The sequence below is a fragment of the Falco punctatus genome, assembly GCF_963210335.1.
Source record: "Falco punctatus genome assembly, chromosome: 14".
NCBI classification, from domain to species: Eukaryota; Metazoa; Chordata; class Aves; order Falconiformes; family Falconidae; genus Falco; species Falco punctatus.
The window spans coordinates 6,148,070-6,172,314 of NC_137594.1; the positions used below are offsets into that span (position 1 = coordinate 6,148,070).

General features: G+C 42.9%; 1 protein-coding gene and 1 long non-coding RNA gene across 3 annotated transcripts; one reads left to right on the top strand and one right to left on the bottom strand.

Annotated features, from left to right (window-relative positions):
• Positions 1-666: 666 nt before the first annotated feature.
• On the bottom strand, positions 667-19,883 carry LOC308073034 (protein phosphatase 1 regulatory subunit 3E-like). The gene is made up of 2 exons (XM_080410762.1): positions 19,336-19,883; positions 667-15,701 (listed from the first exon to the last, which is right to left on the bottom strand). The coding sequence occupies exon 2, from the start codon at positions 14,532-14,534 to the stop codon at positions 13,578-13,580; it is 957 nt and encodes a 318-aa protein (XP_080266888.1). The 5' UTR covers positions 14,535-15,701; positions 19,336-19,883; the 3' UTR covers positions 667-13,577.
• LOC308073063 lies at positions 14,072-24,015 on the top strand. 2 transcript variants are annotated; one of them, XR_013931885.1, is made up of 3 exons: positions 14,090-14,169; positions 19,899-19,948; positions 20,983-24,015. It is a non-coding gene; the product is annotated as an uncharacterized lncRNA (long non-coding RNA). The 2 variants fall into 2 exon arrangements; XR_013931884.1 differs by lacking the exon at positions 19,899-19,948 and having other exon boundaries at positions 14,072-14,169.
• Positions 24,016-24,245: the final 230 nt, after the last annotated feature.

The window sequence follows — 24,245 nt, forward strand, 5'->3', positions numbered from 1 at the left end:
GTAAACACTACCTATGTCACAAGTAAATAAGGAATTCTGCATCTTGTGCCTAGCGACTGTGGTGATTTCAGAAGAGTAGATACTTGTGAAAATTGTGTGATCGGTAATAGCTTGACATAGAATGTGTCCACTTATGTCTGTCTTTAAAATGAAGTAGGCACGCTGCTGTAATGACATCACAGGAATGGAATGAAAACTTTCACTTTGCAAACAAGTAAACTAAAATAGCTGATTCCATTAGGCTTAATATTTAATGAATCCACAAATGTGCACTCAAAGTTGATGTGGCATCTAAGGGTAAGGTTGAGCTGTACGGACACGTGCTTTAGGAAAATATAATAGTACAGCAAAGTTTTGGTCTAAAACTTTTTTCCACAATTTTAAAATGGTGATTAGAAGCTAAGCACAAAACAGGCATGCAAGCAAAGTATCTGTAAGTTGATCTAAGAGGAAGATCTTAGATCTAAGATCTAAGGGGAATGTTTAATCTGTATAAGATGACAAAGGCAAAATTCATACTCCTTTGGAAGTTCCTTTCAAAAGCACAGCCCTCCTACAGGGCAAAAATACGCTGCAGGTTATACAGAAACCTTTCTTATGTATTAAAATGTAGGGCTGCCTTTTACTAGCTGAAGGGATGTCAAAGTAATTGGTTTTTTTAAAAAAAAAAAAAAAAATCCTAGGAGCTAATTCTTGCTACATAAGGTCATAGGTAAAAAGCCTGCCAAGAGAGACTCCACTGTATATTTAAGATAAAACTATCTTTTCCATAGGAGTTAAACGGCAAAATGACTAAGAGGGAAGAGTGAATTTGACTGTTCCACAAGAGTCCTAACTTGGCAGTGGTTTATAAACAAAAGGCTCCAGTAAACCTATTGTAAATGCTTTAAAAACTGTCAGCACTTATCCATTAGTCACAGTATCATGCAGTATTTATTGTGACCACATTCAGAGCCCAGAGAGCTGGGAGCTTATCTGACCTCTCACAGACTCCCTGCGTACTTTTCAAAGGGAATGAGAAAGTTTGTTTCAAATTAGAATGACTGCAGGCAAATCGAGATGGGAATGCATGAAAAGATTTCAATTTGGTACTGTTTTTTTCCACCCTATTTTTCCAGTTTTACTAGAGGCATAGGCCCTTCATTCATTGCCATGTAATATATGACCCTTGTGGATCTCCCTTGAAAGGTTAGTCCAGAGCATTGTAATGCATTTTGATATAATTTTTCCCTTAAAATGCTTGTATTCTTTCCTTTTGATCAATGAAAGATGAAACAGTCATTTCTGTAATCCCCTAAGAAACCTGGGGAATAGTAAAAACTGGCAAATCTGATCTCTTCCTCAAGCTTTGCCCTCATCTGTCTATCAGTCGAGCTTGTAAGGTTACACGTGAGTATGGATAAATGACAACTTTCTGAAGAAACCATCTGAGACTGGATTCAACCCTTCTTTCATGGTGTACAACTGGAGAATGGATTTCTTTTGCTTAAAGAGGAGGACCAGGACCTCGCTATCTCTAGTTCTTTTAGGATTTTGTATGAACTTCAAGTGCTTTATTAAATTTCCCAATTCCTCTTAAAATAGGAACAATAATACTTGAGTGCTTTTCTTGTGTGGTTTACGCAGAGAGCTCTGGCGTTCTGTAGTTATTTAGGCCAAAGGACGTCTATTGGAGTAAATATATTTGTATCTTTCTACAATCCACTCAACTACCTGAATTGTGCTGCCAAAAGGATGTGTTCTTCCTTGTTGTGTGCCACCCAAGCAGAGCTCCTAGCTTTCCAATAATCCATAAATTCACTACATTCAGCAGCAGCTGGAAGCCTCAGGTAGACCACCATGCACTGCGTGGAGCCCGATTCTGTAACAGCATGAATGCAAAACCTGCCATCATGAATCCGTAATGAATGCCTTTCATCAAAATAAAAAGATGGAGTGTACGTGTATTAGCTTTGGTCCATGACAGTTTTAAATGCTTTTGTATAAATCATAGGGGAAAACATCAAACTTGTTCACCACTGTGTGCTCCTACAGAAAATTAATAAAGGAGATGATTGTTTACAAAAGAACCACTTTATCTGTGAACTCTTAAAGTCTTGATCCTGAGCTTATGAACTTAACACTCTTAATTATTGGATACTAAACATTACAGACTCAGCGGAGAGGTTGGTTTTATGGGAAATTATGCTTTTCATACTTCTCCCGCAACCAACAAACATGTCTCTGTATCTCCTAGAGGTAATTATATCATCACCTTTCCTCTTGCCAACACTTCCTTTCTGTTCCACAAGTACCAACCCCTTTATCTCTCAAATTATCTAACTGAATCATATAAGCTAAACTCAGGCTAATTTTTTCAGTCTGTATTTAGTTTTCCAAGATTTTTATCAACATCAGTCCTGAAAAGATGCATACCTACAATTTCTTCTGGTTTTCAACCGATGAAGCACCGCCCCTCTCTGCAAATCCTGACCCGTCATGTGTACAAATACACATCATGCAATTGTTACTTCTCACCAGAGGGGGGGGGAAATAAAGTGTATAGAACTGAAAGAACAAAAATACACAAATAACACTTGGTGGTGTTTTGATGAGCATAAAATAAAGGCAATGTCAACTTCACTGTCACTAGATTAGCAGCAAGACAATTACCAAAGCAGCCCTGATGAACAGAAGATCTCAGTTTCCAACGCTCCCCTTAACTGGTGTCTCCGGACAGTTGATGTCCTGGGGATCAGGATCCTTTTTCTCCATACTGATCTATCGGGAATTTTATTGTAGTAATGGCTCCCATCGCAGAGTTTTATTCTGCCAAACTGACACATAAAGCGCGTAACATCTATTGCCACATCAGCCTAGTCACATGAATACAGAACCGCACCAATAAATCAATCAAAAACGATCCTCAGCTCCTCAGCTGGGCACGTGTGGCGTTTGCTGTGATGTTGGGAGACATCACACAGCAAGAGGCCGCCTGCGCTGCGTATTTTGAGGAAGAGAAGGCAAACCCTAAGCACGGTGCCTGATGAGCAACGCCAGCCCCAGCGGGTGGGATGCTCCAGCTGCCCAGCGGCGCAGAGCCCGTCTCGGTCACTGCACGTTACAAAGCTGCTGTTGCACGGTGTGACCACACGGTGGCGCCCCATAGGCCACGGCTGGTGCTGTTCCCGGCTCCGCTGCGCAGCCCCTACGTGACCTCCCACCTCCAGCGCATCGCCTCGGTCAGCTTCAGGATCAGAAAAACTCCTAAGCACAGCTTGCTTCGTTGCAAATGGTCAAAAAACACTCCTCACAGCACTATACGTAACAAAGGAATTCACTTAAGCTCCGTATTAAACCTCCATAAAATCTAAGCCAAAAATTAAAATAAATTGTACCCATCACCTTACCATCTTTCTTTTCCCCCAGTCTCCTCTTCCCCCTTCTCGCAGCACACCTGCAGCTTGGCCTGGTGGAGAAGGGGGGTGCGCACGCCCAGCCTGCAGTCTTACCAAGCTCCAAACGTGATGCCAGCCCTTAGGTCAATGGGAGCCTCCAACAGCACAGCGGAGACTGACTGGGAGCTTTGGGAAAAACGTTCTTCCACCAAAATCAGGGGGGAAACTGCTTTCACCTCAACAAAGCTGCTCCACTCCTGGGGAGACCGCAGCAGCCACCTACGTGGCACAGGGCCACCTCTGCAAATGAGCCTCTGCAGGGGGAATCGTGCCTGGGCTGGTGGAAAGTTGTGCACCTTTGGCAAGCCATTTCCAGGGAATGTGAGCTCACGGATGTAAGACAGTACTACAAGACTCTTGAGCAACGTCCATCAGCATCAATTACCAGCAAGATACGCTGCAGATGGCACAGACAAACGTTGAGAGCAGCTTGGGAGTATCCTCAATGTTATTTTCTCCACTTTCCCCATGCTACTTGAGGCACAATCTTAGAGGAAGAGTCCTTGGCAGGATAATTTAGTCTGTGCTATCTGGATTGGTTAGTGTTTGCCTCAATATTGACGATATCCCTTTGTTCCTGACAAAGCATAATTCAATCACTTCAGACCTGATCTATTTTAATGCACTACATCCTCTGCTATTAGGCTGTTTTATTTGTCATTTGTTTATAGCATTTAATTATTTATGCTATTGAACCTACTTTGCTTAGAGATGTATTTTAATGGAGGTACAGCACTTGTACCTTTTGCTAACCATGAAAATCAAGCCACAGGATAGGAGGATGAGTTTGCGCTTCTTAAGATCCAAGAGTACTCCTGGGTTTCAGCCATCATCCCTCTCCCTTCTTCACTGCACGGGTCTGTATCAAGAGAAAATGACAGAATTAGGTATTCTTGGCAACTTGTGCCTGTGCTGACAATCCCTCATTTGTGCCACAACTGGTAAGGCAACGCCAGTGATAAAACTGGTGTAACACCACCACTGCATGGTGCTTTTTTTCTTTCTTTTTTTTTTTTTTTTCCCTGAAATGTGTCATCCTCATCTACAACTGGAACATTTTTTTCAGCTTTCTTTTAAACTAAGGGGCTGGTCTTACATCAGGTTGGCCTGGTAAGCGTGTTAGACAATGAAGAAGAAAATTCAGCCATTCAAAACCTTGATAGGAATTTTGTTGTCTACTTCCCATATCTTCCATAGGTTTAAAGAGCAACTGAAGGACAACATGGTCCTTCAAAACACGCCCCTGCTTCTATGTGATCTAAAGCAGTATTTCCAATGGGGAACCTTAACACAGTCTTGCAAAGGGCCGCTCTTCAGCGGTAGCACAGACAGCCCCCATTTTTCCTTTCTGCCTGCTCCTGTATACACGATGAGTTGCAAGGAAGAAGAGGCAGTCACGCTGAGGTCAAGGAAAAGATTGGGAACCGTAGGCTGGATCACAAGCACAAGCTCCTGGGATGAGGGTGCCTGAGAACCTGAGCTGATTCCGCAGCTCCCTGCAGCTGAAAGGCCAGCTCTTGCTCCCCCTCCCTCCTCGCCGTACCTCCCTTCTCCCTGTACCACATCCCCCTCGCTCGTGCCACGTCTGCGGGTCACAGGGGCTCTCCCGTTTGAGACAGCCATGGCACTCAGTGCGTCCCGAGCCAACGCAATCATCGCTCAGACCAAAAATTGTTGGTAGACTTCAAGAAGTGCCCAGAGAGGGACATTAAGAAGTAGGGATTGTTATTATCACTATTAGCAGCAGTACTACTACATGAATACTTCACACATTTTAACACTTGTTATTAATAAAGACTCTATCTACTGTATGTAATTCTGATTAATAATCAGATTAATAACTGTAGTCATATTTTGTCCCACATAAGACTGAAGAAAAAAATTAATCCAAAACTAAAAGAACAATGTAAAACTGTTCCTTTTTTCAAAAATCTCATCACTTCAGGACCACTCAAGCATAACAGCAGTTTTCAGTTCAAACCATAGGCCTTACCAAAAAGAAAATGGAAATTACACTATTATTTTAATTATTACAGTCTAATATTTATGGTACCTTAAGAAAAGACTTCTGGGTTCTGTAATTTATGTGAGCTAAGAGTTCATTTTTACTTTAACAAAAAGATTAGATAAACATTAAACCAGAACACATTGCTTCTGGGAAAAAAAACCTGAAATCTGGGGCTACATTTTAATTACTTTGCCCTTTAAAAAAAACCACATGGAAATATTATTACTATTAACAATAATGAGACAGCTAAGCAGATGTTTCTGAAAGAGTATAGAAAAATAAATTGTTCTAATTACATGAGAACAAACACATAACGTTTTTTCTCCTTATGGCTATATGGCTTTTATCTGTATTATAAAAGAGGATTAAAAAGTGTTAAAGAAAAAGTGAAAGCTGTTCCTGATGTTGTAAGATAAGATGCTGCCTACAGTGAAAGGCTAAGAAAACTAGCACATTATAACTATACAAGAAACACGTATTTTGAACTCAGCAATTAACAGAGAAAGAATATATGGAAGAGTCCGTATGAATAATTTAGCTAATACCTAGATAGCCTCAATTCTGCGTCACCACTGGAGGAAAAGCCAAGTGCTGGTTAAAGAAACAGCTTGACTGCACTTACTGCTGAACACACACAGGCTTAGGAACGTTCCTCCTAGTCCTTCAGCATTGAAAAATTTAAACTTATTTTTTTCAAAATAAAAATCACTCTTCTTTTCACATACCTCATCTCTCCCCTCTATGAAAGCCACTCCCTCCTCTCCTGAAAGACTGGTGACTCTGTGCTTTCTAGAACATCATGCAGGCTTTTTTGGCAGCTAAATGTTGAATCGCATTTGGAGACTGTTTCAACTGTTACTAGCGAACGTAACGATGCAGAGCCAGGAAAGAGTAAAGCCACGAACAGCTGAAGGACAGGCATCCCCTTCTAAACTACAGACTGCTAAACTACATCTGAAACTGCGTTACCAACACAAGACTATAAAAACAGCTACGTACATTCACGTACGCCGCTAATCTCATCCTATCTTCTTGAAAGATGGTCACCCTTCAGAAGATCAGATTGCCAGCATCACTCGGTATACTGCAGCTTCCACTGAGGGCACCCGTAATGCAGACTGCCTGAAGACAAGCTGGCTGGAAAATCTGGCCCAAATATTAGGTATTTGTCTTCAGAGGTGCAGGTCCATCCCAACGTGTCTTCATACACGCACTAGGGATGAACTGGAACATAGCTGTTTCATTCTTCACAGAAAACAACTCAAGGTTTGTCAGTTAAAAAAATAAAGACGTTTATATTCACCATGTGCTCATAATTTGTATCATTAATCTTTAATGACAACGAGAAGCTACAGGTTTATAAATATATATTTTTCATAATTGTGACAACCAGTGACTAGATGCGGTTTTGGTGGAAAATTGTCTGAAATACTGTAAGGCTAGGTAAATTACAAGGCATTATTAGAAAACGTTGATTTTGAACTTTTGGTGATATTAGATTACTTGTACAAACATTAGAAACAAACATTACTAACAAATATTACCTGGTGAAATATAAACACTGCAGAAGAAACTACAACAAAAACCAAAAGTAATTTACTAGTTAAGTACATAGTTAAGAAACAACTTTTTTTTTTTCCTTCTTTTTAAACAAATCCAAGGTAAATCAAAGAAACAGTAATAAAAACTTGCATGTTAAAGAACGCTGCCTTCAACAGACAGCATCTCCATTACAGAGAGAAATAAATTGTGTAACGCTGTAAGGGAGGAGTTAATTGGTTTAAGCCATTCCAAAACCAGTGATTTTCTGTCACAGCAGTCAGTTTTCCTCCATTACAACATGGACTCACGTCCAGATGTAGACAGGTTTTGCACCCTAGTAGAGCTCATTTTGTACCAGCCTTAAAATGCGTGAACTCCACGTCAGGGTGCACCTCCACAAAGGTGTTATAGGATGTACACAAATGTTTGATACACCAGAGTTCAGGAACTGGACTTATGAGTAATCCCAACCAATTTGAGTTTTACTACTTTTTATCAGCTTTAAAAACATATATATTATCTCTTGGAATTTAAAAGTATAATACAATTTGGCTTATTTTTAAGATACAGGAATACAAAAATTTTAAAACTCACAACAGTAACACAACTTTTTGTCCTAGAAGGTGATAAAAAATAAAGTATAATGTGTGAGACTTCATTATGCCACTTCATGAAATATTGTCTTGTTACTGTTATTCAAAGGAGTATGATTATGATTTAGTGAAGTCAGATTGGACAAAAAACAGCCTAAAGATACAACACTATTTAAGACATACAGCTTCCTTAACAACACTTCTAACAGAATATTCTATACACAACACACCAATACACCAACTATACCAATCAAATTAATTCCTAAAAATAAACCAAGTGCACCATTATATTGCATAGAAGGAAATCCCTGGTATTAATACACTTGCACTGGAGATTAGGACTTTCTCCCTGCTTTACTAGATCAAAGCACATATGTTTTTTAAAAAAAGCACATCTCATCTCATATTTGACATTTTTCTTAGCTATATTCTTTGGAATTGCTAGTGCATGTGTTATTTCAAGCACATTTTTATTCTGCATGCTATTGTTTAATATTAAAAAACTAAAATTGAAGAGTTTTTCTGCCTTCTTCCCAAAACACATAATATAAAATAAGCATTCTATGTTGCATAAAAATAACATCAGACCTTTCTCAATAACCAAAAGCTTAAACAAAAGCCAAGATAGCTGAATGAAGAGGATATTCGTACAAGATGGGGAAATTCAGGGTCAAAAATCCTCTCTGTAAAATAATTTAAGTGTCATGTTTATAAGGTGGATAAAGAAAGAGTCCAACCAACAGCCAATAGTTTAACAGCTCAGTATTCTCTTTGATATGGAAGATCTACATTCGAGTCCATACACTGATTTAAGGAAGTTCTCTTACCACTTAGCTATTATAGGGCAATCCTCTCATATAAGCTGAACGTGAGAAAACCTTCCCACTTAAACAGCTATGTTTCCCTGAACATGTTTCATTTTGAAATGTCACCATTTTTCATTTAAAAAAAATACGGATCAGCCCTACATAAGGCTAGGGGGTTTTATTTTACAGCAAAATTGACTTAAACTATGTTTGAAAAAGCTTAATTTCAGTGCTTAAAAATATTTTCATTTCAGCAAGTAATCCTTTCATATATCCAGAACACGTACACATAAAGTGCATATAGGAAACTGAATTACTGATGATTTGCCAAAAAGCCATGCAGTATAATTGGAAGGTAAAAGTCATTTTCTTCAGATATTCCTTACAGTAAGCACTTTTCTCTCATGATACAAACCGTGCAGACACATTAAATGCATCCAAAAGTTTTAACGATATATATTATGCAGATTCAGATAAATAACAATAGAAGCTGAAAAGACTATGTCTCCACAAATAGATTTCATAAAAAACTAGAACTTCTGGTTTCAGATAGAATATATATTTAGAATATCTGTGTAAGAGGTGAATATGTACAATAAATATATTTTGTTATATTAACTATAGTCACAGTTGTTTGGTTGGTTGGGGTTTTTTTGTTTGGTTTTTTTTTTTTTTTTTTTTTTTTTTTTTTTTTTTTTTTTTTTTTTTTTTTACTTAACTACATAAATGTTGAGGTCTAGCAGGAAGACATATTTCTGACTGCAAATTCTTTCACTGTAACATGAGAAAATATTACCAAATTCTTCTGGCTGCTACAGACACAGAATTCCTGGCACAGCTGTAAGTGTATCAGGAATTAGAATTGATTATTTTTAGTATAAATTTCATATTAATGACAAAGCCATTATTGGACTTTTGGTGAGAGAGCTAAGGAACACATGGGATTTCTTCCTAAGAAATGTTGAAAGGCACATAAAAATTTCAATATATATTTAATGACATGCTAAAAAGCAGATTCTGATATTTCTGTAAGTTACTTTACATTAAAATATAGAATTAGCAGATGCTTGCCTGTCGGCGCTATGGAAAAAGGTTTCATGTATCCATAAAGAGATCATGCTTATGCATGAACAGACATTTGTTCATTCAAGTGATACATTTTCCCCTCACATATGCTGAAACAACAAAGAGTGTGCACTTATTCTGTTCTTCACCGAGATACCCAGGCACACATATTTACATTAAAAAGTTACTTGTGAATGGCAAGAGGAGAAAAAAAAATTTACCTGAAATTATGTACATATATTGAAAATACGTATGACAGTTTCAGTTACTGATTTAATGCTAATAAATAGTAATACGTTTAGCTAGCTGAAATTCCATTTACAGTCACTTGATAGTTCCGATTCCGTTTAGGATTTCTAATAATTAGGGTAGATTTCAAGAATATTGCCATGAAAGGCATATAACCCCATGCAAAAGATCTACCAGTTTAAGGGTGAAGCGGCAAACACCAACGTATATCAGACATACACTACAATTTGACTCACTGTATGAAGTATCATTATAGTGCACATAAAATAACATGGCACATTTCATAAAGCTACAACCTTACACAATAAATGACAGGTATGCTTTTACATCTGCAGAGACATAAGCAATGAGTAATTGATTTAAAAGTGAAGTACACGACCTAAGTATTATTGTCTTGCCTAAACCATTCTAGTATCACTTGGAAAGGAAGGTGGCATGGGCTCTATTCGTGCGAATAAAAATACAAACAGCTGACATTTTTTTTTCCCCAGAAAAAAAGTTGGCTTGAAAATTTAAAAATATTTTACTTTGCCTCTGAAAGTTCATTTTGTGGAACTGTGTTCTTTAGACATGTGATTTTAAGAAGTTGTTTTGTTCCTGCTCCCATTGAAATGATTGCTGTCCCGCCAACTTGAAAATTATCCTCTTCAACACAGGTCTTTCTCCTCAAAGTCATAATTTATGTAAATATTACATAATAACTATTTGGGATTTTTATTCCATCGCCTTTTTTTTTTTTTTTTTTTTTTAATCACAATGCTTCTAGCATGCCACACATAGATGGCATCAGATTGAACTCTAAAGGATTGGAAACCGTATACAAAGGCTGCCAGTGGAAAGAATACTTATAGTCATTGCAACTAGAGATGTTTTTGGAGATCTAGATACATCTTGCTTGGAGATAAATTAATGTGGTATTAGTGAAAAAGTGTAATCAACATAGCAGAGCTTTGGCATATACCGCTGATAGATTTCTATTAAAACACCTCAAACCTCTTCCACTAGATTTCATCACTAGCATTCTCTAGTCAAAGCTGACTGGCCACAACCTTACCTTTCCAGGCTTTAAAAAGTAGGTGTTTATAAATGCTTCTAGAAGACCGTGTCTTTTACTGGACTTGCACATATCTCATCAATAACCTGTGATCAAGTTCAAGCCTACCAAATTTAGTGCTGAGGACAGGCTTAACTGCTTGAAAGCTCAGGAGACTCCGTTTCTCAAAACATTCTTCTGGTACGCTACATCCTTAAAAGTTTTAATGTTCAGATTCGTGTTTGATGAAAGGGGCCACAAATAAAAGAGCAATAATATATGAACAGTATTATAAAGCCATAGCCCAATTCTACCTACAAAATTTCAACTGAGAGCAACAGTAATTTCACCTTAGTCATGATCAAAAAAACAACCAGAAAGGTAATTACAACAACTTGCTAGCGCACTTGATGCACGTACATCCATTTAGGTATTCCAGATTTAAAGAGTTTAAGCCGCAGATGCTATAAGGAGTTTTTTAAATGACTAGAGACCCGCAGATGCTGCATAAATCAAACAGCAATAAGCATTGCCATTCACTGGAAAAGAAGTTCTACAGTTATTCACTGTTAAAAATGGTTTTAGCACCATTTGTGCTTCTAAAGCCATTAAAACAGCAAACAGGAAATCCTGTGAAGTCTTTATAAGCAAAGTTGCAGTATCAGTTAGTTTAAAATGCATAGAAACTACATTTTTTCTCCAAGCCTTTTCATCACTCTCTGTAACAGTTGTTGGTTCGCTATTCGGGTAAAAAAGGCCAAGCAAAAAAATGTTTCTGAAAGCTTAACACATACATAAAAAGGTGTTTGGCTATATTTCCACCAGATTTCAAAGTGCTTTCAAATGGAGACAAGTCTTTTTCCTTCTCTCCAGTATTAAGGCTCTTATAAAAAGAATAAGTTTAACTAAAAGACACTTGGGCTTTCTTTACCAAATACACCACTTAACATGCTTTAATTATCACATTTTAAGACCCTAATTCTGCAATTGTAGCTTTATAAATGTGTCCTAGCAATACAGAGGATTACTGTATTAGAAGATTTGGGCCTTGATACTCTAAAATGTGAAATCCTCAGTAGATGACAGTAAATTTCATTTATATTCTGTTTCTATTAAAAACATGGGGATTAGAAAACTGTCTGAGAAATAAAAACCAAGTTACCAATACTACAGGAGAAGTCTTTCTATTGTTTCTATTAAATCAGAAACAGTAATCTAGAGAAATTAAATGAAATACTCTTTTTCCATCAAGTTTCCAGACTTCCCTCCCCCCTCGAATTTATAAGTTTAATTATTCTGACTGAACCAGACCCTCAGGAGACAAAAGTGCTCTCAATTCCCACCAAAGTGAAAAGGTTCCATGAACTCGACATTACTCAAGCTGCTTGGGACACTTCACCCTTTTGAGGGTTACCTGGAAAAATGCAGTTAAACACACTCCATTCCTAAACAATCTACCAAAGATCCAAAACGTCAAAGGCCTGATCTTACAGTCATTCATAAGCAGATGATGACAGTGACATCGGTTGTACCATTCTTAGAAGTCATATACGTAGAGGTCCCTCACTTGCAAACACATACACACCTAGATCCTGGAAAATCAATACCCAGATTTGGCACCAGCACCTGTATTTAGCTGAACTCCTAAAAAGCAAGTTTGAAAAGGAAAAGACTACGTTTACTGTTAATGTAATTTAAAATATACTTTTGAAGGCAGAAGTCAGGATGCTCTGTAATTTTTGTTGATGTATTTTTCTACGGCAAGCTACAACTTTTTGCAGTTTGTCTGACTAAATTTAGCCAGTTTTGTGAAATCTGTCACTGAAATTATGATGAAAACTTTGAAGCATTTTGTTTTTCAGAAAGCCGGCTCCTGCACTGATACCTTAGCATGAGAGACGCAATTAAACTGTTAACAGGAATAAAACTGGAAGCGTTGCTTGGGATGCAGACTAGAATTATGGATTCAGCTCTTGCCATCTCTAGTTCCTCTGGTGCATGTTCCACGACTTTCCTGCTGACCTGACACAAGCAGCTTTTACGGGCCCCCACCCTGCCGACACAAACATCAGATCCTGACAAACCTTTACGACAACATACCAGGTGAATTTTAAAACGGAACACTTGCTTTTTAAAACCTCTCAGTGGCTCGCATTCCTATGAGCATGCGACATTATTTTGCTTTTCTAAAGATGTTTAGACACCTGAAAGAGGGTTCAAATTTTTTAAAAAAATTCTGTTCGAACCGATCCACCATTTGCGACAGCACGATGGAACACAGGTACGCCTGGTGGCACCTGTACTCGTGGCTCTTTGGGTCCAAACCCGCTGCGTGCCGCTGGCCCCGGCCCTGCCAGGCCCGTCGCCCCGCGGGGCAATTAGCGGGAGGCAGCGCGGCTGCGGGCCGGGCGCGGCCCCGCCGGGCCTGGCTTTGCTTAAGCGGGATTAGCGGAGCAGGACGGCAGGGCGGGTGCCCTGTGACACTGCCCTCCGTGTCACCGCGGCCGGCCCCGCGGGGGTGACAGCAGCCGATCCCGACCTCCGGCCCCCGGGAGCCGCCGGCTCGCACCTGTGGGGTGACCAGGCAGCCCTGCGGCCCCGGGCGGCGAGAGTAGCCACGGCGCCCCCCGTCCCGGCCGGCAGGGCCCCCCCCCCGCGACTGAAGGAGAGCATATAAATTATCGTCTGTAAACAGGGCTGGGGAGCACACCCGCCGGCGACTTACAGAAAGGCGGCTGGGGGGGCGCAGACCCCCGGGCGGGCAGGGCGGCGGGGGGCGCCGAGCCCTGCCCTGAGGGGGCGCCCCCGGCCCGCCGGGCTCCGCGCCCCCCGCCGCCCCCCGCCTCAGATGAAGTGGACCCAGGCGGTGCTGTCGGGGTCCTGCGGGAGGCCGCCGGCGGGCGGGCCGCGCTGCCGGCCGCGCAGCCGGTAGTTCGTACCCTCGTTGTTGTCCCAGTACTCGGCGCCGGCGACGCGGTAGCGGACGGCGAACTCCAGCGTGGCCTCGGCGGCGGCGGCACCCAAAGGCAGGAGGAAGGCGAAGCGGTCGGTGAGGCCGTCCGCCGGCCCGGCCGGCTGGTAGGCGGCGGGGACCTCGGCGCAGCTGGCCCAGCCGTTGAGCGTGTAGCGCACCGACACGGCCTTCTCGTAGGCCAGGTTGAGGACGCGCACGGCGCCGCGCAGCCCCGCCGGCTCGGCCCGCACCCACTCCAGCCTCACCTTGTGCTGCCGCACCCGCTCCGCGAAGCCGGGACTGGCGCCGGGCTGCGGCGGGAAGAGCGGCTCCAGCAGCGGCGGCGGCGGCCCGAACAGCACCGGCTCCAGCTCGCCCAGCGCCGGCGGCTTCCTGGTCTTGAAGAGGTCGGCGGTGCGCGGCGGCGGCGGGGCGGGCGGCGGCACCTGCGGCAGGTCGGCCTCGCAGAAGTGGCGCACGGAGGTGAGCTCCAGGCCGAGCGAGTCGGCGAACCGCACCGTCTTGCGGCGAGACGGGCTCTGCTGCAGCGCCGGCCGCAGGCTGCGGTCGCCGGGCGTGGGCAGCGACTTGGCGCGGCGGCGCTGCGTGGGGCTAGGCGGCACGGCGGGCAGCGAGGGCTCCCGGCCGCGGGGCGGCGGCGGCGGCTTCTCGCCCGCCGCTTCCCGCACCACGGGCGGGGGCGCAGCGTCGCCGTCGGGGCTGCAGCCCCCCTTGCACTGCTCGGCCAGGCTGCCATACAGGCAGGCGCTGCAGCTGAAGTTGCGCGGCAGGTAGAGCCGGGGCGGCGGCGCCGGCACCGAGGTGTGCAGCGAGCCCGCCTTATCCATGGGGGGACCGGCGGCCGTGACGGCGGCTGGCGCACGACCCGGGGCCCGCCGCCCCGCTGCGTCCCGGCCGGCCGGCGCTCCTCCTCTCGGGCCGCGGCGTGCGGCTGGCGGGGCGGTCTAGCGCCCGGGCCGCGGGCTCTGCCTCTCGCCTTCGCCCGCACCCAGGGGCAGAGCGGTCACCTCGGCGCGTCCCCGTCGCGGCCGGCCCCGGCGGATGCCGGCGGGTGCATGTGTCCGCGGGCGGCGGGACCGCGGCGCTCCAGCTGCCGCCGCTGCTGACGTGCCGGGGTCAGGCAGCGAAATACGCCCCGAGTCATCCTTCCTCCCCCATAGCTCCGCGCTCCCCGCCCGCCTCGCTGGCGGCCCCGCCACCTTCTCGTTACACCCCCGGCTGCCGGCCCCCCTCTCCCGCCGGCTCCCCCAATACCGCGCCTACGCCGGCCCTCTCATCCTCCTCCGCCTCCTCCTCCTCGCTGATGTTCTGGGTCTTTCCTCGAGGATCTCAGCCGAAAAGAGGAGGCGGGAGGGATTCCCCGGTGGAAGCATTAAAATTCATAGCGGCGCGCTCGCTCGTCCGATCCGTTACAGAAATAGCTGCTAAAGGAAGGAGCAAAGCCGGGCTCGGGGAGATTAAACGGGCCGGTAAGAAACAGCTGGCTTGCAAGTTGGATCTCGCAGTGTACATTTAAAGGAAGAAATCCAGCTAATCTGCTGTAATGCGTTTACAGTGCATCTGCTGAATAAAATACACCTGCCGCAGCCCTCCTACAGATTGCCATCGGTAGTAAAAGCGGCTCCGGTCTAAACACGGAGGGCTGGTTATGAAACACAGACCGCGTTTGTTCTTCGCAGGAGAGCGTTTACTAATTGCCGAGCGATATTTGAATTAATTATAGTTTAATGAAAAGCAGACTGGTTGCAGCCAGTTCAAGGAGCTAAAACACTATTTTAGTAAGCCGCTTCATTCGAGACTTTCCGTAATCTGGTACTTGTTTTTAATTAGTAAATTGCATTAAAAACAGTGATCCCGCCGTCCTGCCGGAGACTGAGCCTGAACTGTGTTGACATGTGATTCTGATTTAGCTTCTGAGCAGGAGATTTTACACCTTCATTGTTTCACCTGCAGCACTTGGCGTTCCTTTGAAAGTCTTGGCAGTGGAAATGCGGCTGATGAGATTAAGAGTGGGACAAGAAAACCCGATAAGGACCAAGAGTTAAAAAAAAAAAAAAGCCACCAGAACACGGGGTAAAGTTCCCCACTGTCTCTTATTAGAACCATCAGCTTTAACTCCTTTATTAATAAGTATGAAAATAACTCCTAGGTTATTGCTGCAGGGTTCCAAATCTTTTTAATGACAGATGGCTCATAAACAGGGCATGAAAAATTATGCCCATGAGTGTTAAATTTGATACCATTATACTTCCGGATGATTTGTTGTGTCATTGTCTTACATTCGCAGAATGATCATAGGCTTTGAAAAATCAAAGAGTAATAATGTAAGGAATTACATCTGAATTCATTAGCCCAGGATCTTAAAATTGTCTCACTTGTCCTTTAACGCACACTATGGGAAAGATTCGTTAGGCCTCTTTCCCGTGCTTCCCTCCCAAAAATAAGTATGTCAGGAAAATAACATGAACTCATGTTTGGGTCTTGTCAACTCATGCTAATTTGGGGGAGAAAAAGAACAGAGCCAAAAAATTGTTCAAACAGGCTTTAAGGCTACATGCTTTTGAATTATTTTTTAGTAATTTCTATCTGTCACGATGACAGTTTTCTAAGGAATTAACACTTGTTTTTGCTGATGTTAATTTCACTTTAAAACAGTGAACAGTAAGAATTTTATTTTTTTACTTTAATATGGAAGATCCTTGCATTTTTAAACTATTGTGTGACTGTCAGAACTAATAAACTAAACTGGTTTAAACCTGATTATATATTCAGTCAGTTCTGGATGTGTCTTTATGGTGTATACAGGGAACACGACCTTACACAGTCAGGGTGCTTTAGTAGAGTTGAACTTCCCCTCTTCTGGTAATTTTAGTTGCCTAACTTCTTATCATAAACTTGTGTAATACTCTTGCTTTGGGGCTTTTTCAGGCCACCTCTTTTCTCCCACAACCTTGGTAATATTTCACGGAACAAAAAAAAACCCAACTCCTTTCTTCACTGGTGATTGTAGGTGATGTAGTTCATGTAACTGAGGTCTAAATACAGGTTCCCCAAAGTCAGTAAACCCAAGACTGGCACAAAACGTGAGATAATCCTGTGATAAGAAAGAAAAAAACCCCAAACCAACACAATAAGCTTTGGACCAGCCAGGTCAAGGCAACATTAGATGCAGATGAACACCCATGTAAACTGATTGAACAAAGTTCAGTAATTTCAGCTGAGTTCAGCTCTTGTCATCATCAGGTAAAACCTGATGGCTCTTCAGCCTTGCAAGAGAGCAAGAATACTGTATGGGCATGTCAGGAGTGGAGAACAGGGTAGAAAGAGACTTTATAAGAGCATGCTCACTGTAAATAACTTTACAGGCAATCCTTCTGGAATATAGTGGAAGAAAGCCACTTACAGGCTTTTAAAAAATCAGAAATCAACGGTACTTAAATCAGCAAAACACCAACTCACCAGCTAATCCTGGAGGTGCTCACACGTTCACCTGCATTTTCCCTCAGACACCTCAAGTTCTGGCACACATGGGGGACACCTCAGCCTTGCCTTCGTTGAGCCCTGTCACCATGTAAACTCCGCCAGAACCTTTAGCAAAGGTATTTCTCACTTTCTTTCTCTTGATCTGAACATTCCCACATGTCTCACTGAATCTACCATAGGAAGTAGGCTGATGCTTGCTTTTTACTCTCTTGCTCACTTGCCAGGGGTGAAGCTGTGGGAACTGTTACCCTTTCACTTCTGAGGGTGTCCTTATTACTAGGCTGGTCTTGCGCCTCTGATGAATTTAAGATGGAGATAGTAAATGAAAGTTCCAAGCACTGAAATTTAACAAACACACGCAGACATTTCCTCAAATAGCCTGCAGCCTTGTGCATCCTTCTGTGATGTGGAAACTGTGGTACGAGTTCAAAATGGGAAGCATCAGACACCATTTGTAAAAGGAAGTTCTTTTGGTTTTGCCTGCTATAAATATTTGTACACAGCAAATGCTTCAATCCTTAGAAATGAGCAAGCGCTACCACACATACAGAAACTATGGCTTAATATATGCAGTGGTAGGCATCCATACACCACCCCCCTCTCCATCTTAATTTAGTTCACAAAATTTTGAACACATAAGTTTAGAAGTCTAATCTGACTGTTCATTTATAGTGCTATATTAAGGACATTATCCAAGGCTCTTTTCTAAATAATACTGTCAAAACCAAAGCTGATAACGAAGTCATTAGTACTGACCTAGCTAGCCCCTTTAAAGAAATACCCATTATCTTTTCCCTGGAAAATAGTATTACTATTATGACAAGATAATTTTGAAGGTGCCAGTAGGAATAGAGCAGACATTAATGTAAATTCTAGAGCTATACAGTGTTGCTCAATTATAAGGTGAGAAAAGCAGGTCTTACATTACAGTTAGTGTCAACAGGCTTAGAAAATGGCACTCAGGCATTGTTTCCATTCCTACAGATTCCTCTACCTTTGCAGATTTAAATAGCGTGATCATAAGATAACAGTTCATCCTAATAACATTTTTGTAGACCAGTCTCTGCATCTCCCAGCTGACATCGTAAAAAATATTAGACAGCCTCATTCTGCCTATGTAGTGCTGAGTGACCCTGACATTTCTGCTGTGCCAAAATGCATTTCAAATCCGTTTGATGCCTGAGAATTTCCAACTAACTGAACAGGGATGTTTTGTCCCCTCTTTTGTTGAGATTTAAATGCTTTGCACAGAAAAATGCAAAACCAATGCAGGAAATTTAACTGGGAGCTTTCTTCTGCTGCATTTACCCATTGCCTTGACTCCAGGTAATCTAGGAGAGAGTGGGTGCCAGTGCTGGGGAGCGTTAGGCAGAACTACGATGGAACCATTAATAGGGAGGAGTGTCTGGGCGCTGGGGCTTATCCAAAGTGGCCACTGTCACATGCCCACTTTAACTTTCCACAACAGATTTATTTTTAGTAATGAGAACTGTAGGAAGATAAAATGGATGTAAAGGCAAAGTGCATTATGATTACATCAGCTTTTGAGATGAAGTTGTGACTCAGTACGTGAATTGGAAAGGTCAGCTTCTACTCTCATTTGTGCAGCTCTTCTGAAGCAGATGAGTTATGTGGGTGTTACACTAGAATATCACCCGAGTTCAATAATCTGACATGACTACATGAATTTGACAATGGCATTTACACTGACAGTGTGTAAAGCCTTGCATGATACACTGGTTCTGCATGCTTACACTTTAAAAATACCTTCTTGCACTGTATTTTAGTCACATCTCAGAGAAATGCCAGGTAATAGAATTAGGTAATATACCTGAGGTGTATATATATAAAAAAATTAAGTAGTCTGTTAAAGAACAAAGTACCAAAACTTATCTTTACCTAACCAGGATATGCAGTCTTTATCTATTAAGATGAAAGTTGTGTGATTCACACAGTTGTATCAAGGACATTTGATGTCAAAGATCAGTGAATAATTTCCAGAAAGCTGCAAGTTCTGCTAAACAGAGATGTGACACTTGGAAAGGGTGCTTTGTGGTTGGTTTTTGGTTTGGTTTTGGTTTTTTAAGTATCAGGATCTAAATGAAGATACGGTATTAACAACAAAATAGAATTGTGAGAGTTTACCTCAGTTCATGACCTTGTGATTCTGCCTTCTGTATGACGAAGCTCACACACAATTTTATTAGGAAAGCATTAACCGTCTCTGTTGACTCCTAAGTCATTGGCTTAAGACTTTTGGAGAGAGTGTAAGCTAAAAAAAGACCCAATTAAGACTGCAGTGGAAAAGGGGAAAAAAACCCCCAACTGAACAGATACATCTCATTTGTGGAGAAGATGATAAAGAGCATTTAAAATATTTTTCTTATATAAATAGTTCAGCTATTTTTAAAAGGATTGAATGTTTTTACCAAGGATTAAGTAACAACTAGCAGGGCTGGCACTCTTCCAGTTCTAGAACTTCTGACATAGATTTTCATGCAAATAGCTGAATAAATGCACTTCAGGACGTCCCCAGATCCCATCCTGCTAAGAGTGCTTCTGTCCCACTCTTCATGTATGTTAGAAAATAACCGTAGGACTTCCTAGCAAATGCAGGCGGTCTCAGTAGTGCTAGTGATTTGAGACACAAAAATATGCTCACTGTATGCACGATTGTAATTTTTACATTTTTTTTTTTTAATTCAAAGATCTATTGTTCAGGCAGCGATTCGCTGTGATTATTTGGATTCCTTATATCGTAAGATCAGTTTGTCGCCTCTTTTTGTTGTTGTTGTTGTTGTTTGGTTCTTCACCTTTCTCAGCATTTTTCTTCCCTTTCCCTCTGATTTGGTCATTTCATACCTATTTTTCTCACCCGCGCTCCTGTGTGGACGCTCCCGCCCTTCGGCCCCTCCCAGCACCCCCGGTTGTCCCCCCCGTTCCCGCTCCTAGACTGACGATTCACAGACCCTCGCCGCACCCCAGCCCTTCCCCACCGGCCACCCCCCACCCCAGCCGCCTCAGCCCGGCGGCCCCCTTCCCCCTACGAGGCTCCGCCGTAGCCAGGCGAACCCCAGGCCCCACGGGATAACCTGGGCTCGGGAGGGACCCCCTGAGGGGGCGCCCCCCCGCCGCAGCGGGCCTCGCCCGCCATTTCCCCACAGGCCGCCGCGCGCCCCCCGCGTTGCCACGGTAACCGCTGGGCGCGGGAAGGCGCCCCCCGCCGCCTCAGGCCGAGCCGCGCCGCAGCGGGGCGCCTCAGCGGGGGCGCCGCGGCCGGGGGGCGGCGGGAGCCGGCGGGGGTGCGCGTGTGAGGGGTCGCAGTCAGCCAACGCCAACCACCACGTCCGGCCGCTTTGAAATCCTTTTGCTGGGATCGGGGCGTTTGTTCTCGTCGGCACGGTTCACACTCGGGCCGGAGAAAAGCGCCCACCGAGCCACTGGGGGGGGGAGCGCAGCGTCCGCCCGTGGCCAGGGCCGCGCCAGCGGGGAGATGAGCCTGGTCCCTCTCGGCCGGGGGGAGGGGTGTGGGGTGGAACTGGCACCCCCAGCCCGCCCCGGGGGGTCTGGGGGCGCCCCAGGGCCTTCCTGCAGTTGAGGGGGGCCTCCGCTGCACACCCTAACAGCAGTGCACTCAGCCTGTGAGCAATTACAGTGACTTCTTACCTTGTACTCATAAGAAAATGCAAATACCTGAGTGTCCAGTTACATCCGCACACACTGTTCCTTCTACGTATTTCTTCCTACAATGCTCTGGCTTGGTTTAGATTTCACACTTTTCCCTATCGCCAGGTGCAAGGCTGAGGTAAAACTGCCTCCCTCCCTGCCTGCTTCCAGCTGCGGAAACAAGCCAGGAAACGCATGGCAAATGGGACTTGCAACAATTGCCAGTTTTGCTTAGTTGCAATCTCTTGTCAACAACACAGGTCAAGAAGCCAAGACCACACAAAATCAATCAAAAGGAGAAGGTGAGTGAAGTGTAGATGGCACAGCTGACAGCTTTAGAAAAAGGAAGAGATTTCAACCCATCCTATTAAGTCTAACTGCTGTCTTAGAACATACAGCATTAAAATGGAAATATGTAACCAGTTAAAACTTCAAATGTTCCAAGGTGCAGTGAAGAACCTGTCAATAAAAAGAACACTGCACCTGGGACCTGGAAGAAGTGAAAAATCCAGAAGCTGTATGGCATAAAGGGATGAATGTGCTCAATGTGCTTACTCCCCATGGCTCTGAATCTTTCAGTCTTCACGTGTACTTCCACCTGTGGAAGATGCCACTCCCAAGGATACTTCACACCCTTCTTGGAAAAATACAAAAGCCATAATCTCTCAGAAGATGCTCAGTGGTACTTCAGCTGAGGTTGCTTCCTGTAGTCACAATACTAGAGCAACAGAGCAGAAGGATGAAAAAGGAGCTGACATTGTGAATGATGAAGTGAGGGGACAAAACCCAGAAATTCATGAATCATCATTTATCTCAAGTCATATGGAGGTCTCATTCCTATAAGAAGATCCTGAGCAGTTATGCTGGCACTGTGCTCTTAGATCAGACAAGTATTGCAACTGTTTCTAATTCTATTGCTTTTAAAAAGAACAGCCATCCTGCCTGAATGCAGATTCCACATACAAACCAAAAACAACACACAAAACACGATGACCCAGGACTCTTTAACAGATAATGCCAGGAACAGGAATGCTGAGGTCAAGGCAGGAAGTGAAGAAAAACTGCAGGAGGTTCCACTGCTTTCTGGACTACCTTCCTTAGCCAGCCAGGCTGCGGGACCTGCAGTGCTGTCTAGACTGACCTAACATTTCTGTATTGTGGAACTGTAATTTTATGCTTTTTTAAAAGCTTGTTCGACTGTGAGAAAAAAAAAAAATTCCTTGTAAGCAATGTGGGTATTTGTAGGTTTTGTAGATGCTATTAAAAGAATTATAAGCTGATGAATGCCAATTACTTTCATGTAGGTTTAGTTTCTTCCTGACCATAAGATAGATTCATTAGAGCCTTAAATAGCTTATTCTGCGGATGAAGTGCAACCTCTTCATTTAGATTCACTCTGAATGGCTGTGGTAGCCTAGCACAGTAATTGGGTATTTGATACTGCTGAGCACTGAAGCAAAGCCTAACATTAGGTACATTCTTAAATCCATGCCTACTCCGCAAGGCACTTAATAATATTCTTAACTTAGTGCTAAAACCCTATTGAGTGTCAGACATTTGCGTACATTCCTTGCTAATTTGGCACCTAAAAGAAATGGAAATGACCTGGAAAGCAGACAGTGGTGGGACTGACAGGTATTTACAGTCATTTTTTCCATATTTGTGCAAGTAGATCCATTTGTTTAACTCTGTTAATGTGTTCTGTGCATTCTGATACTCACTTATTATTGTTTCATCTTGTACTAAATGGAGGGATGTTCACATCAAGTTCTCTTTCGCTTTTGTGTTAAACAAACCCCAAAGTAAAACAGCAGGCTTTCCATAGATACATAAGTAACTGCATTTCAATTCAGCATTCAGGACAAGAGATTCATTGCAACTTACCCTTCCCTTCTTTTGATGCTTTGATAAAAAATTTGGAATAGGGAACGGTAACACCAGTGCAAGGCTCCCAATAACATGTAGTTACCACTTGAAAAGATGGAGAAATTCAGTTTTTAAAAATTACTTCTTTACTAATAAACATGCATAAATGTAGGGGTTTTTTTGCAGTTTTCTGGTATCAGTTTGTTAATTGTGTTCATCTTCAGGTATCTCAACATCAGAGCTAAAGAATTACCACTTTCTAGAGGCATAGTTTCAGTAAGTAGGTGATACATATTCTATGTATCTAAACACTTACGTGTTCATTCCTTTAAAAAAATGGAAGGATGCCATGGCTTCATCTCTTCACCCGATATTCACGTGAAATAACCTCTGAAGAATGCAGGAGCTGAGTGCCAGCGCAGTTTGCATTGTCTACTAATACAAATTTCCCTGGGAATTCCATAGGGAAACGTGGAAATCTTTTAGAACACTAATTTGTACGCCCAGTATCTTACAATTCTTTAAGAAGGGTATCTTTAAGTAGAGTGCCATAGCAGCTTGAGGTGCAGCATATGAGAACCGTCGCACTGCAGGTTAGAACAGGGCCACCATTTGTCTGGCAGCAAATTTGATTTTTCAAGCGACGGTACCTCTGTTGGCGAGCAGAGTGCTGCCTACTGAACCGCAAATAAAATAAGCACCTACACCAGAAACAGCACAAGGCTGCTGACAGGATTAATGTCTTCTGTATCCCTTCACTCTTCCTAAGAACAAAAGCTAAACATTTCAATCTCAACTGGCAGTAGTTTTTTTACCCATTTGGTATTTTGTTGCAAGTCAAGAGGGAAAGTTATAAGGAATCTATTAAAAAGTTACAATGATCTATTAAATAAATAGGTCATTATAGTTGATACTATGACCTATATGCATCTTTTATATCTTTCAGTACTCTGGATATCTGAAAAATCACTGCCAGCAACTATCTGGAGCCAAGCTCTACCTTTGTGGTTAGTTTCCAGGAAACATAGGGGTGGGTGTTGGTTTTTTTTTGTTTTTTTTTTTGTAGTAACTTGTCAACAATGGTGCTACAGTTACACACATGCAATATCATTTTCACAGAACAGAGACACTAACACATCATTTTCTTCCCTCCTTTGTAGCCTTCCCCTTATGGTAACTATTTTCTAATTCTGTTTTTTCATATTTAGATACAAAATGCAAGCTCCACAAAAGAAGCATTCTTCACAAATAGCCCCTACATAAAAAAATCCACACACACTTGTTTCAGTCCCATTTTTCATTACACAGAAAATTCAAACATGTACGTATCTGTGTAACTAGTAACATTTTCCACAGTCCAGAAGGAGAACTATTCCCTCCCACCCAGACAACTGAAAATACTGCTGCTTCAGTAAGAAAACTGAAAAGTGAACTGCATTACCAAGTAACAGTAAGTAAAGCCAAACATGCTTGTTATAGTAACTATAAATTGCAGCCATTGCAGACAGTAAGTAAATTCTTTA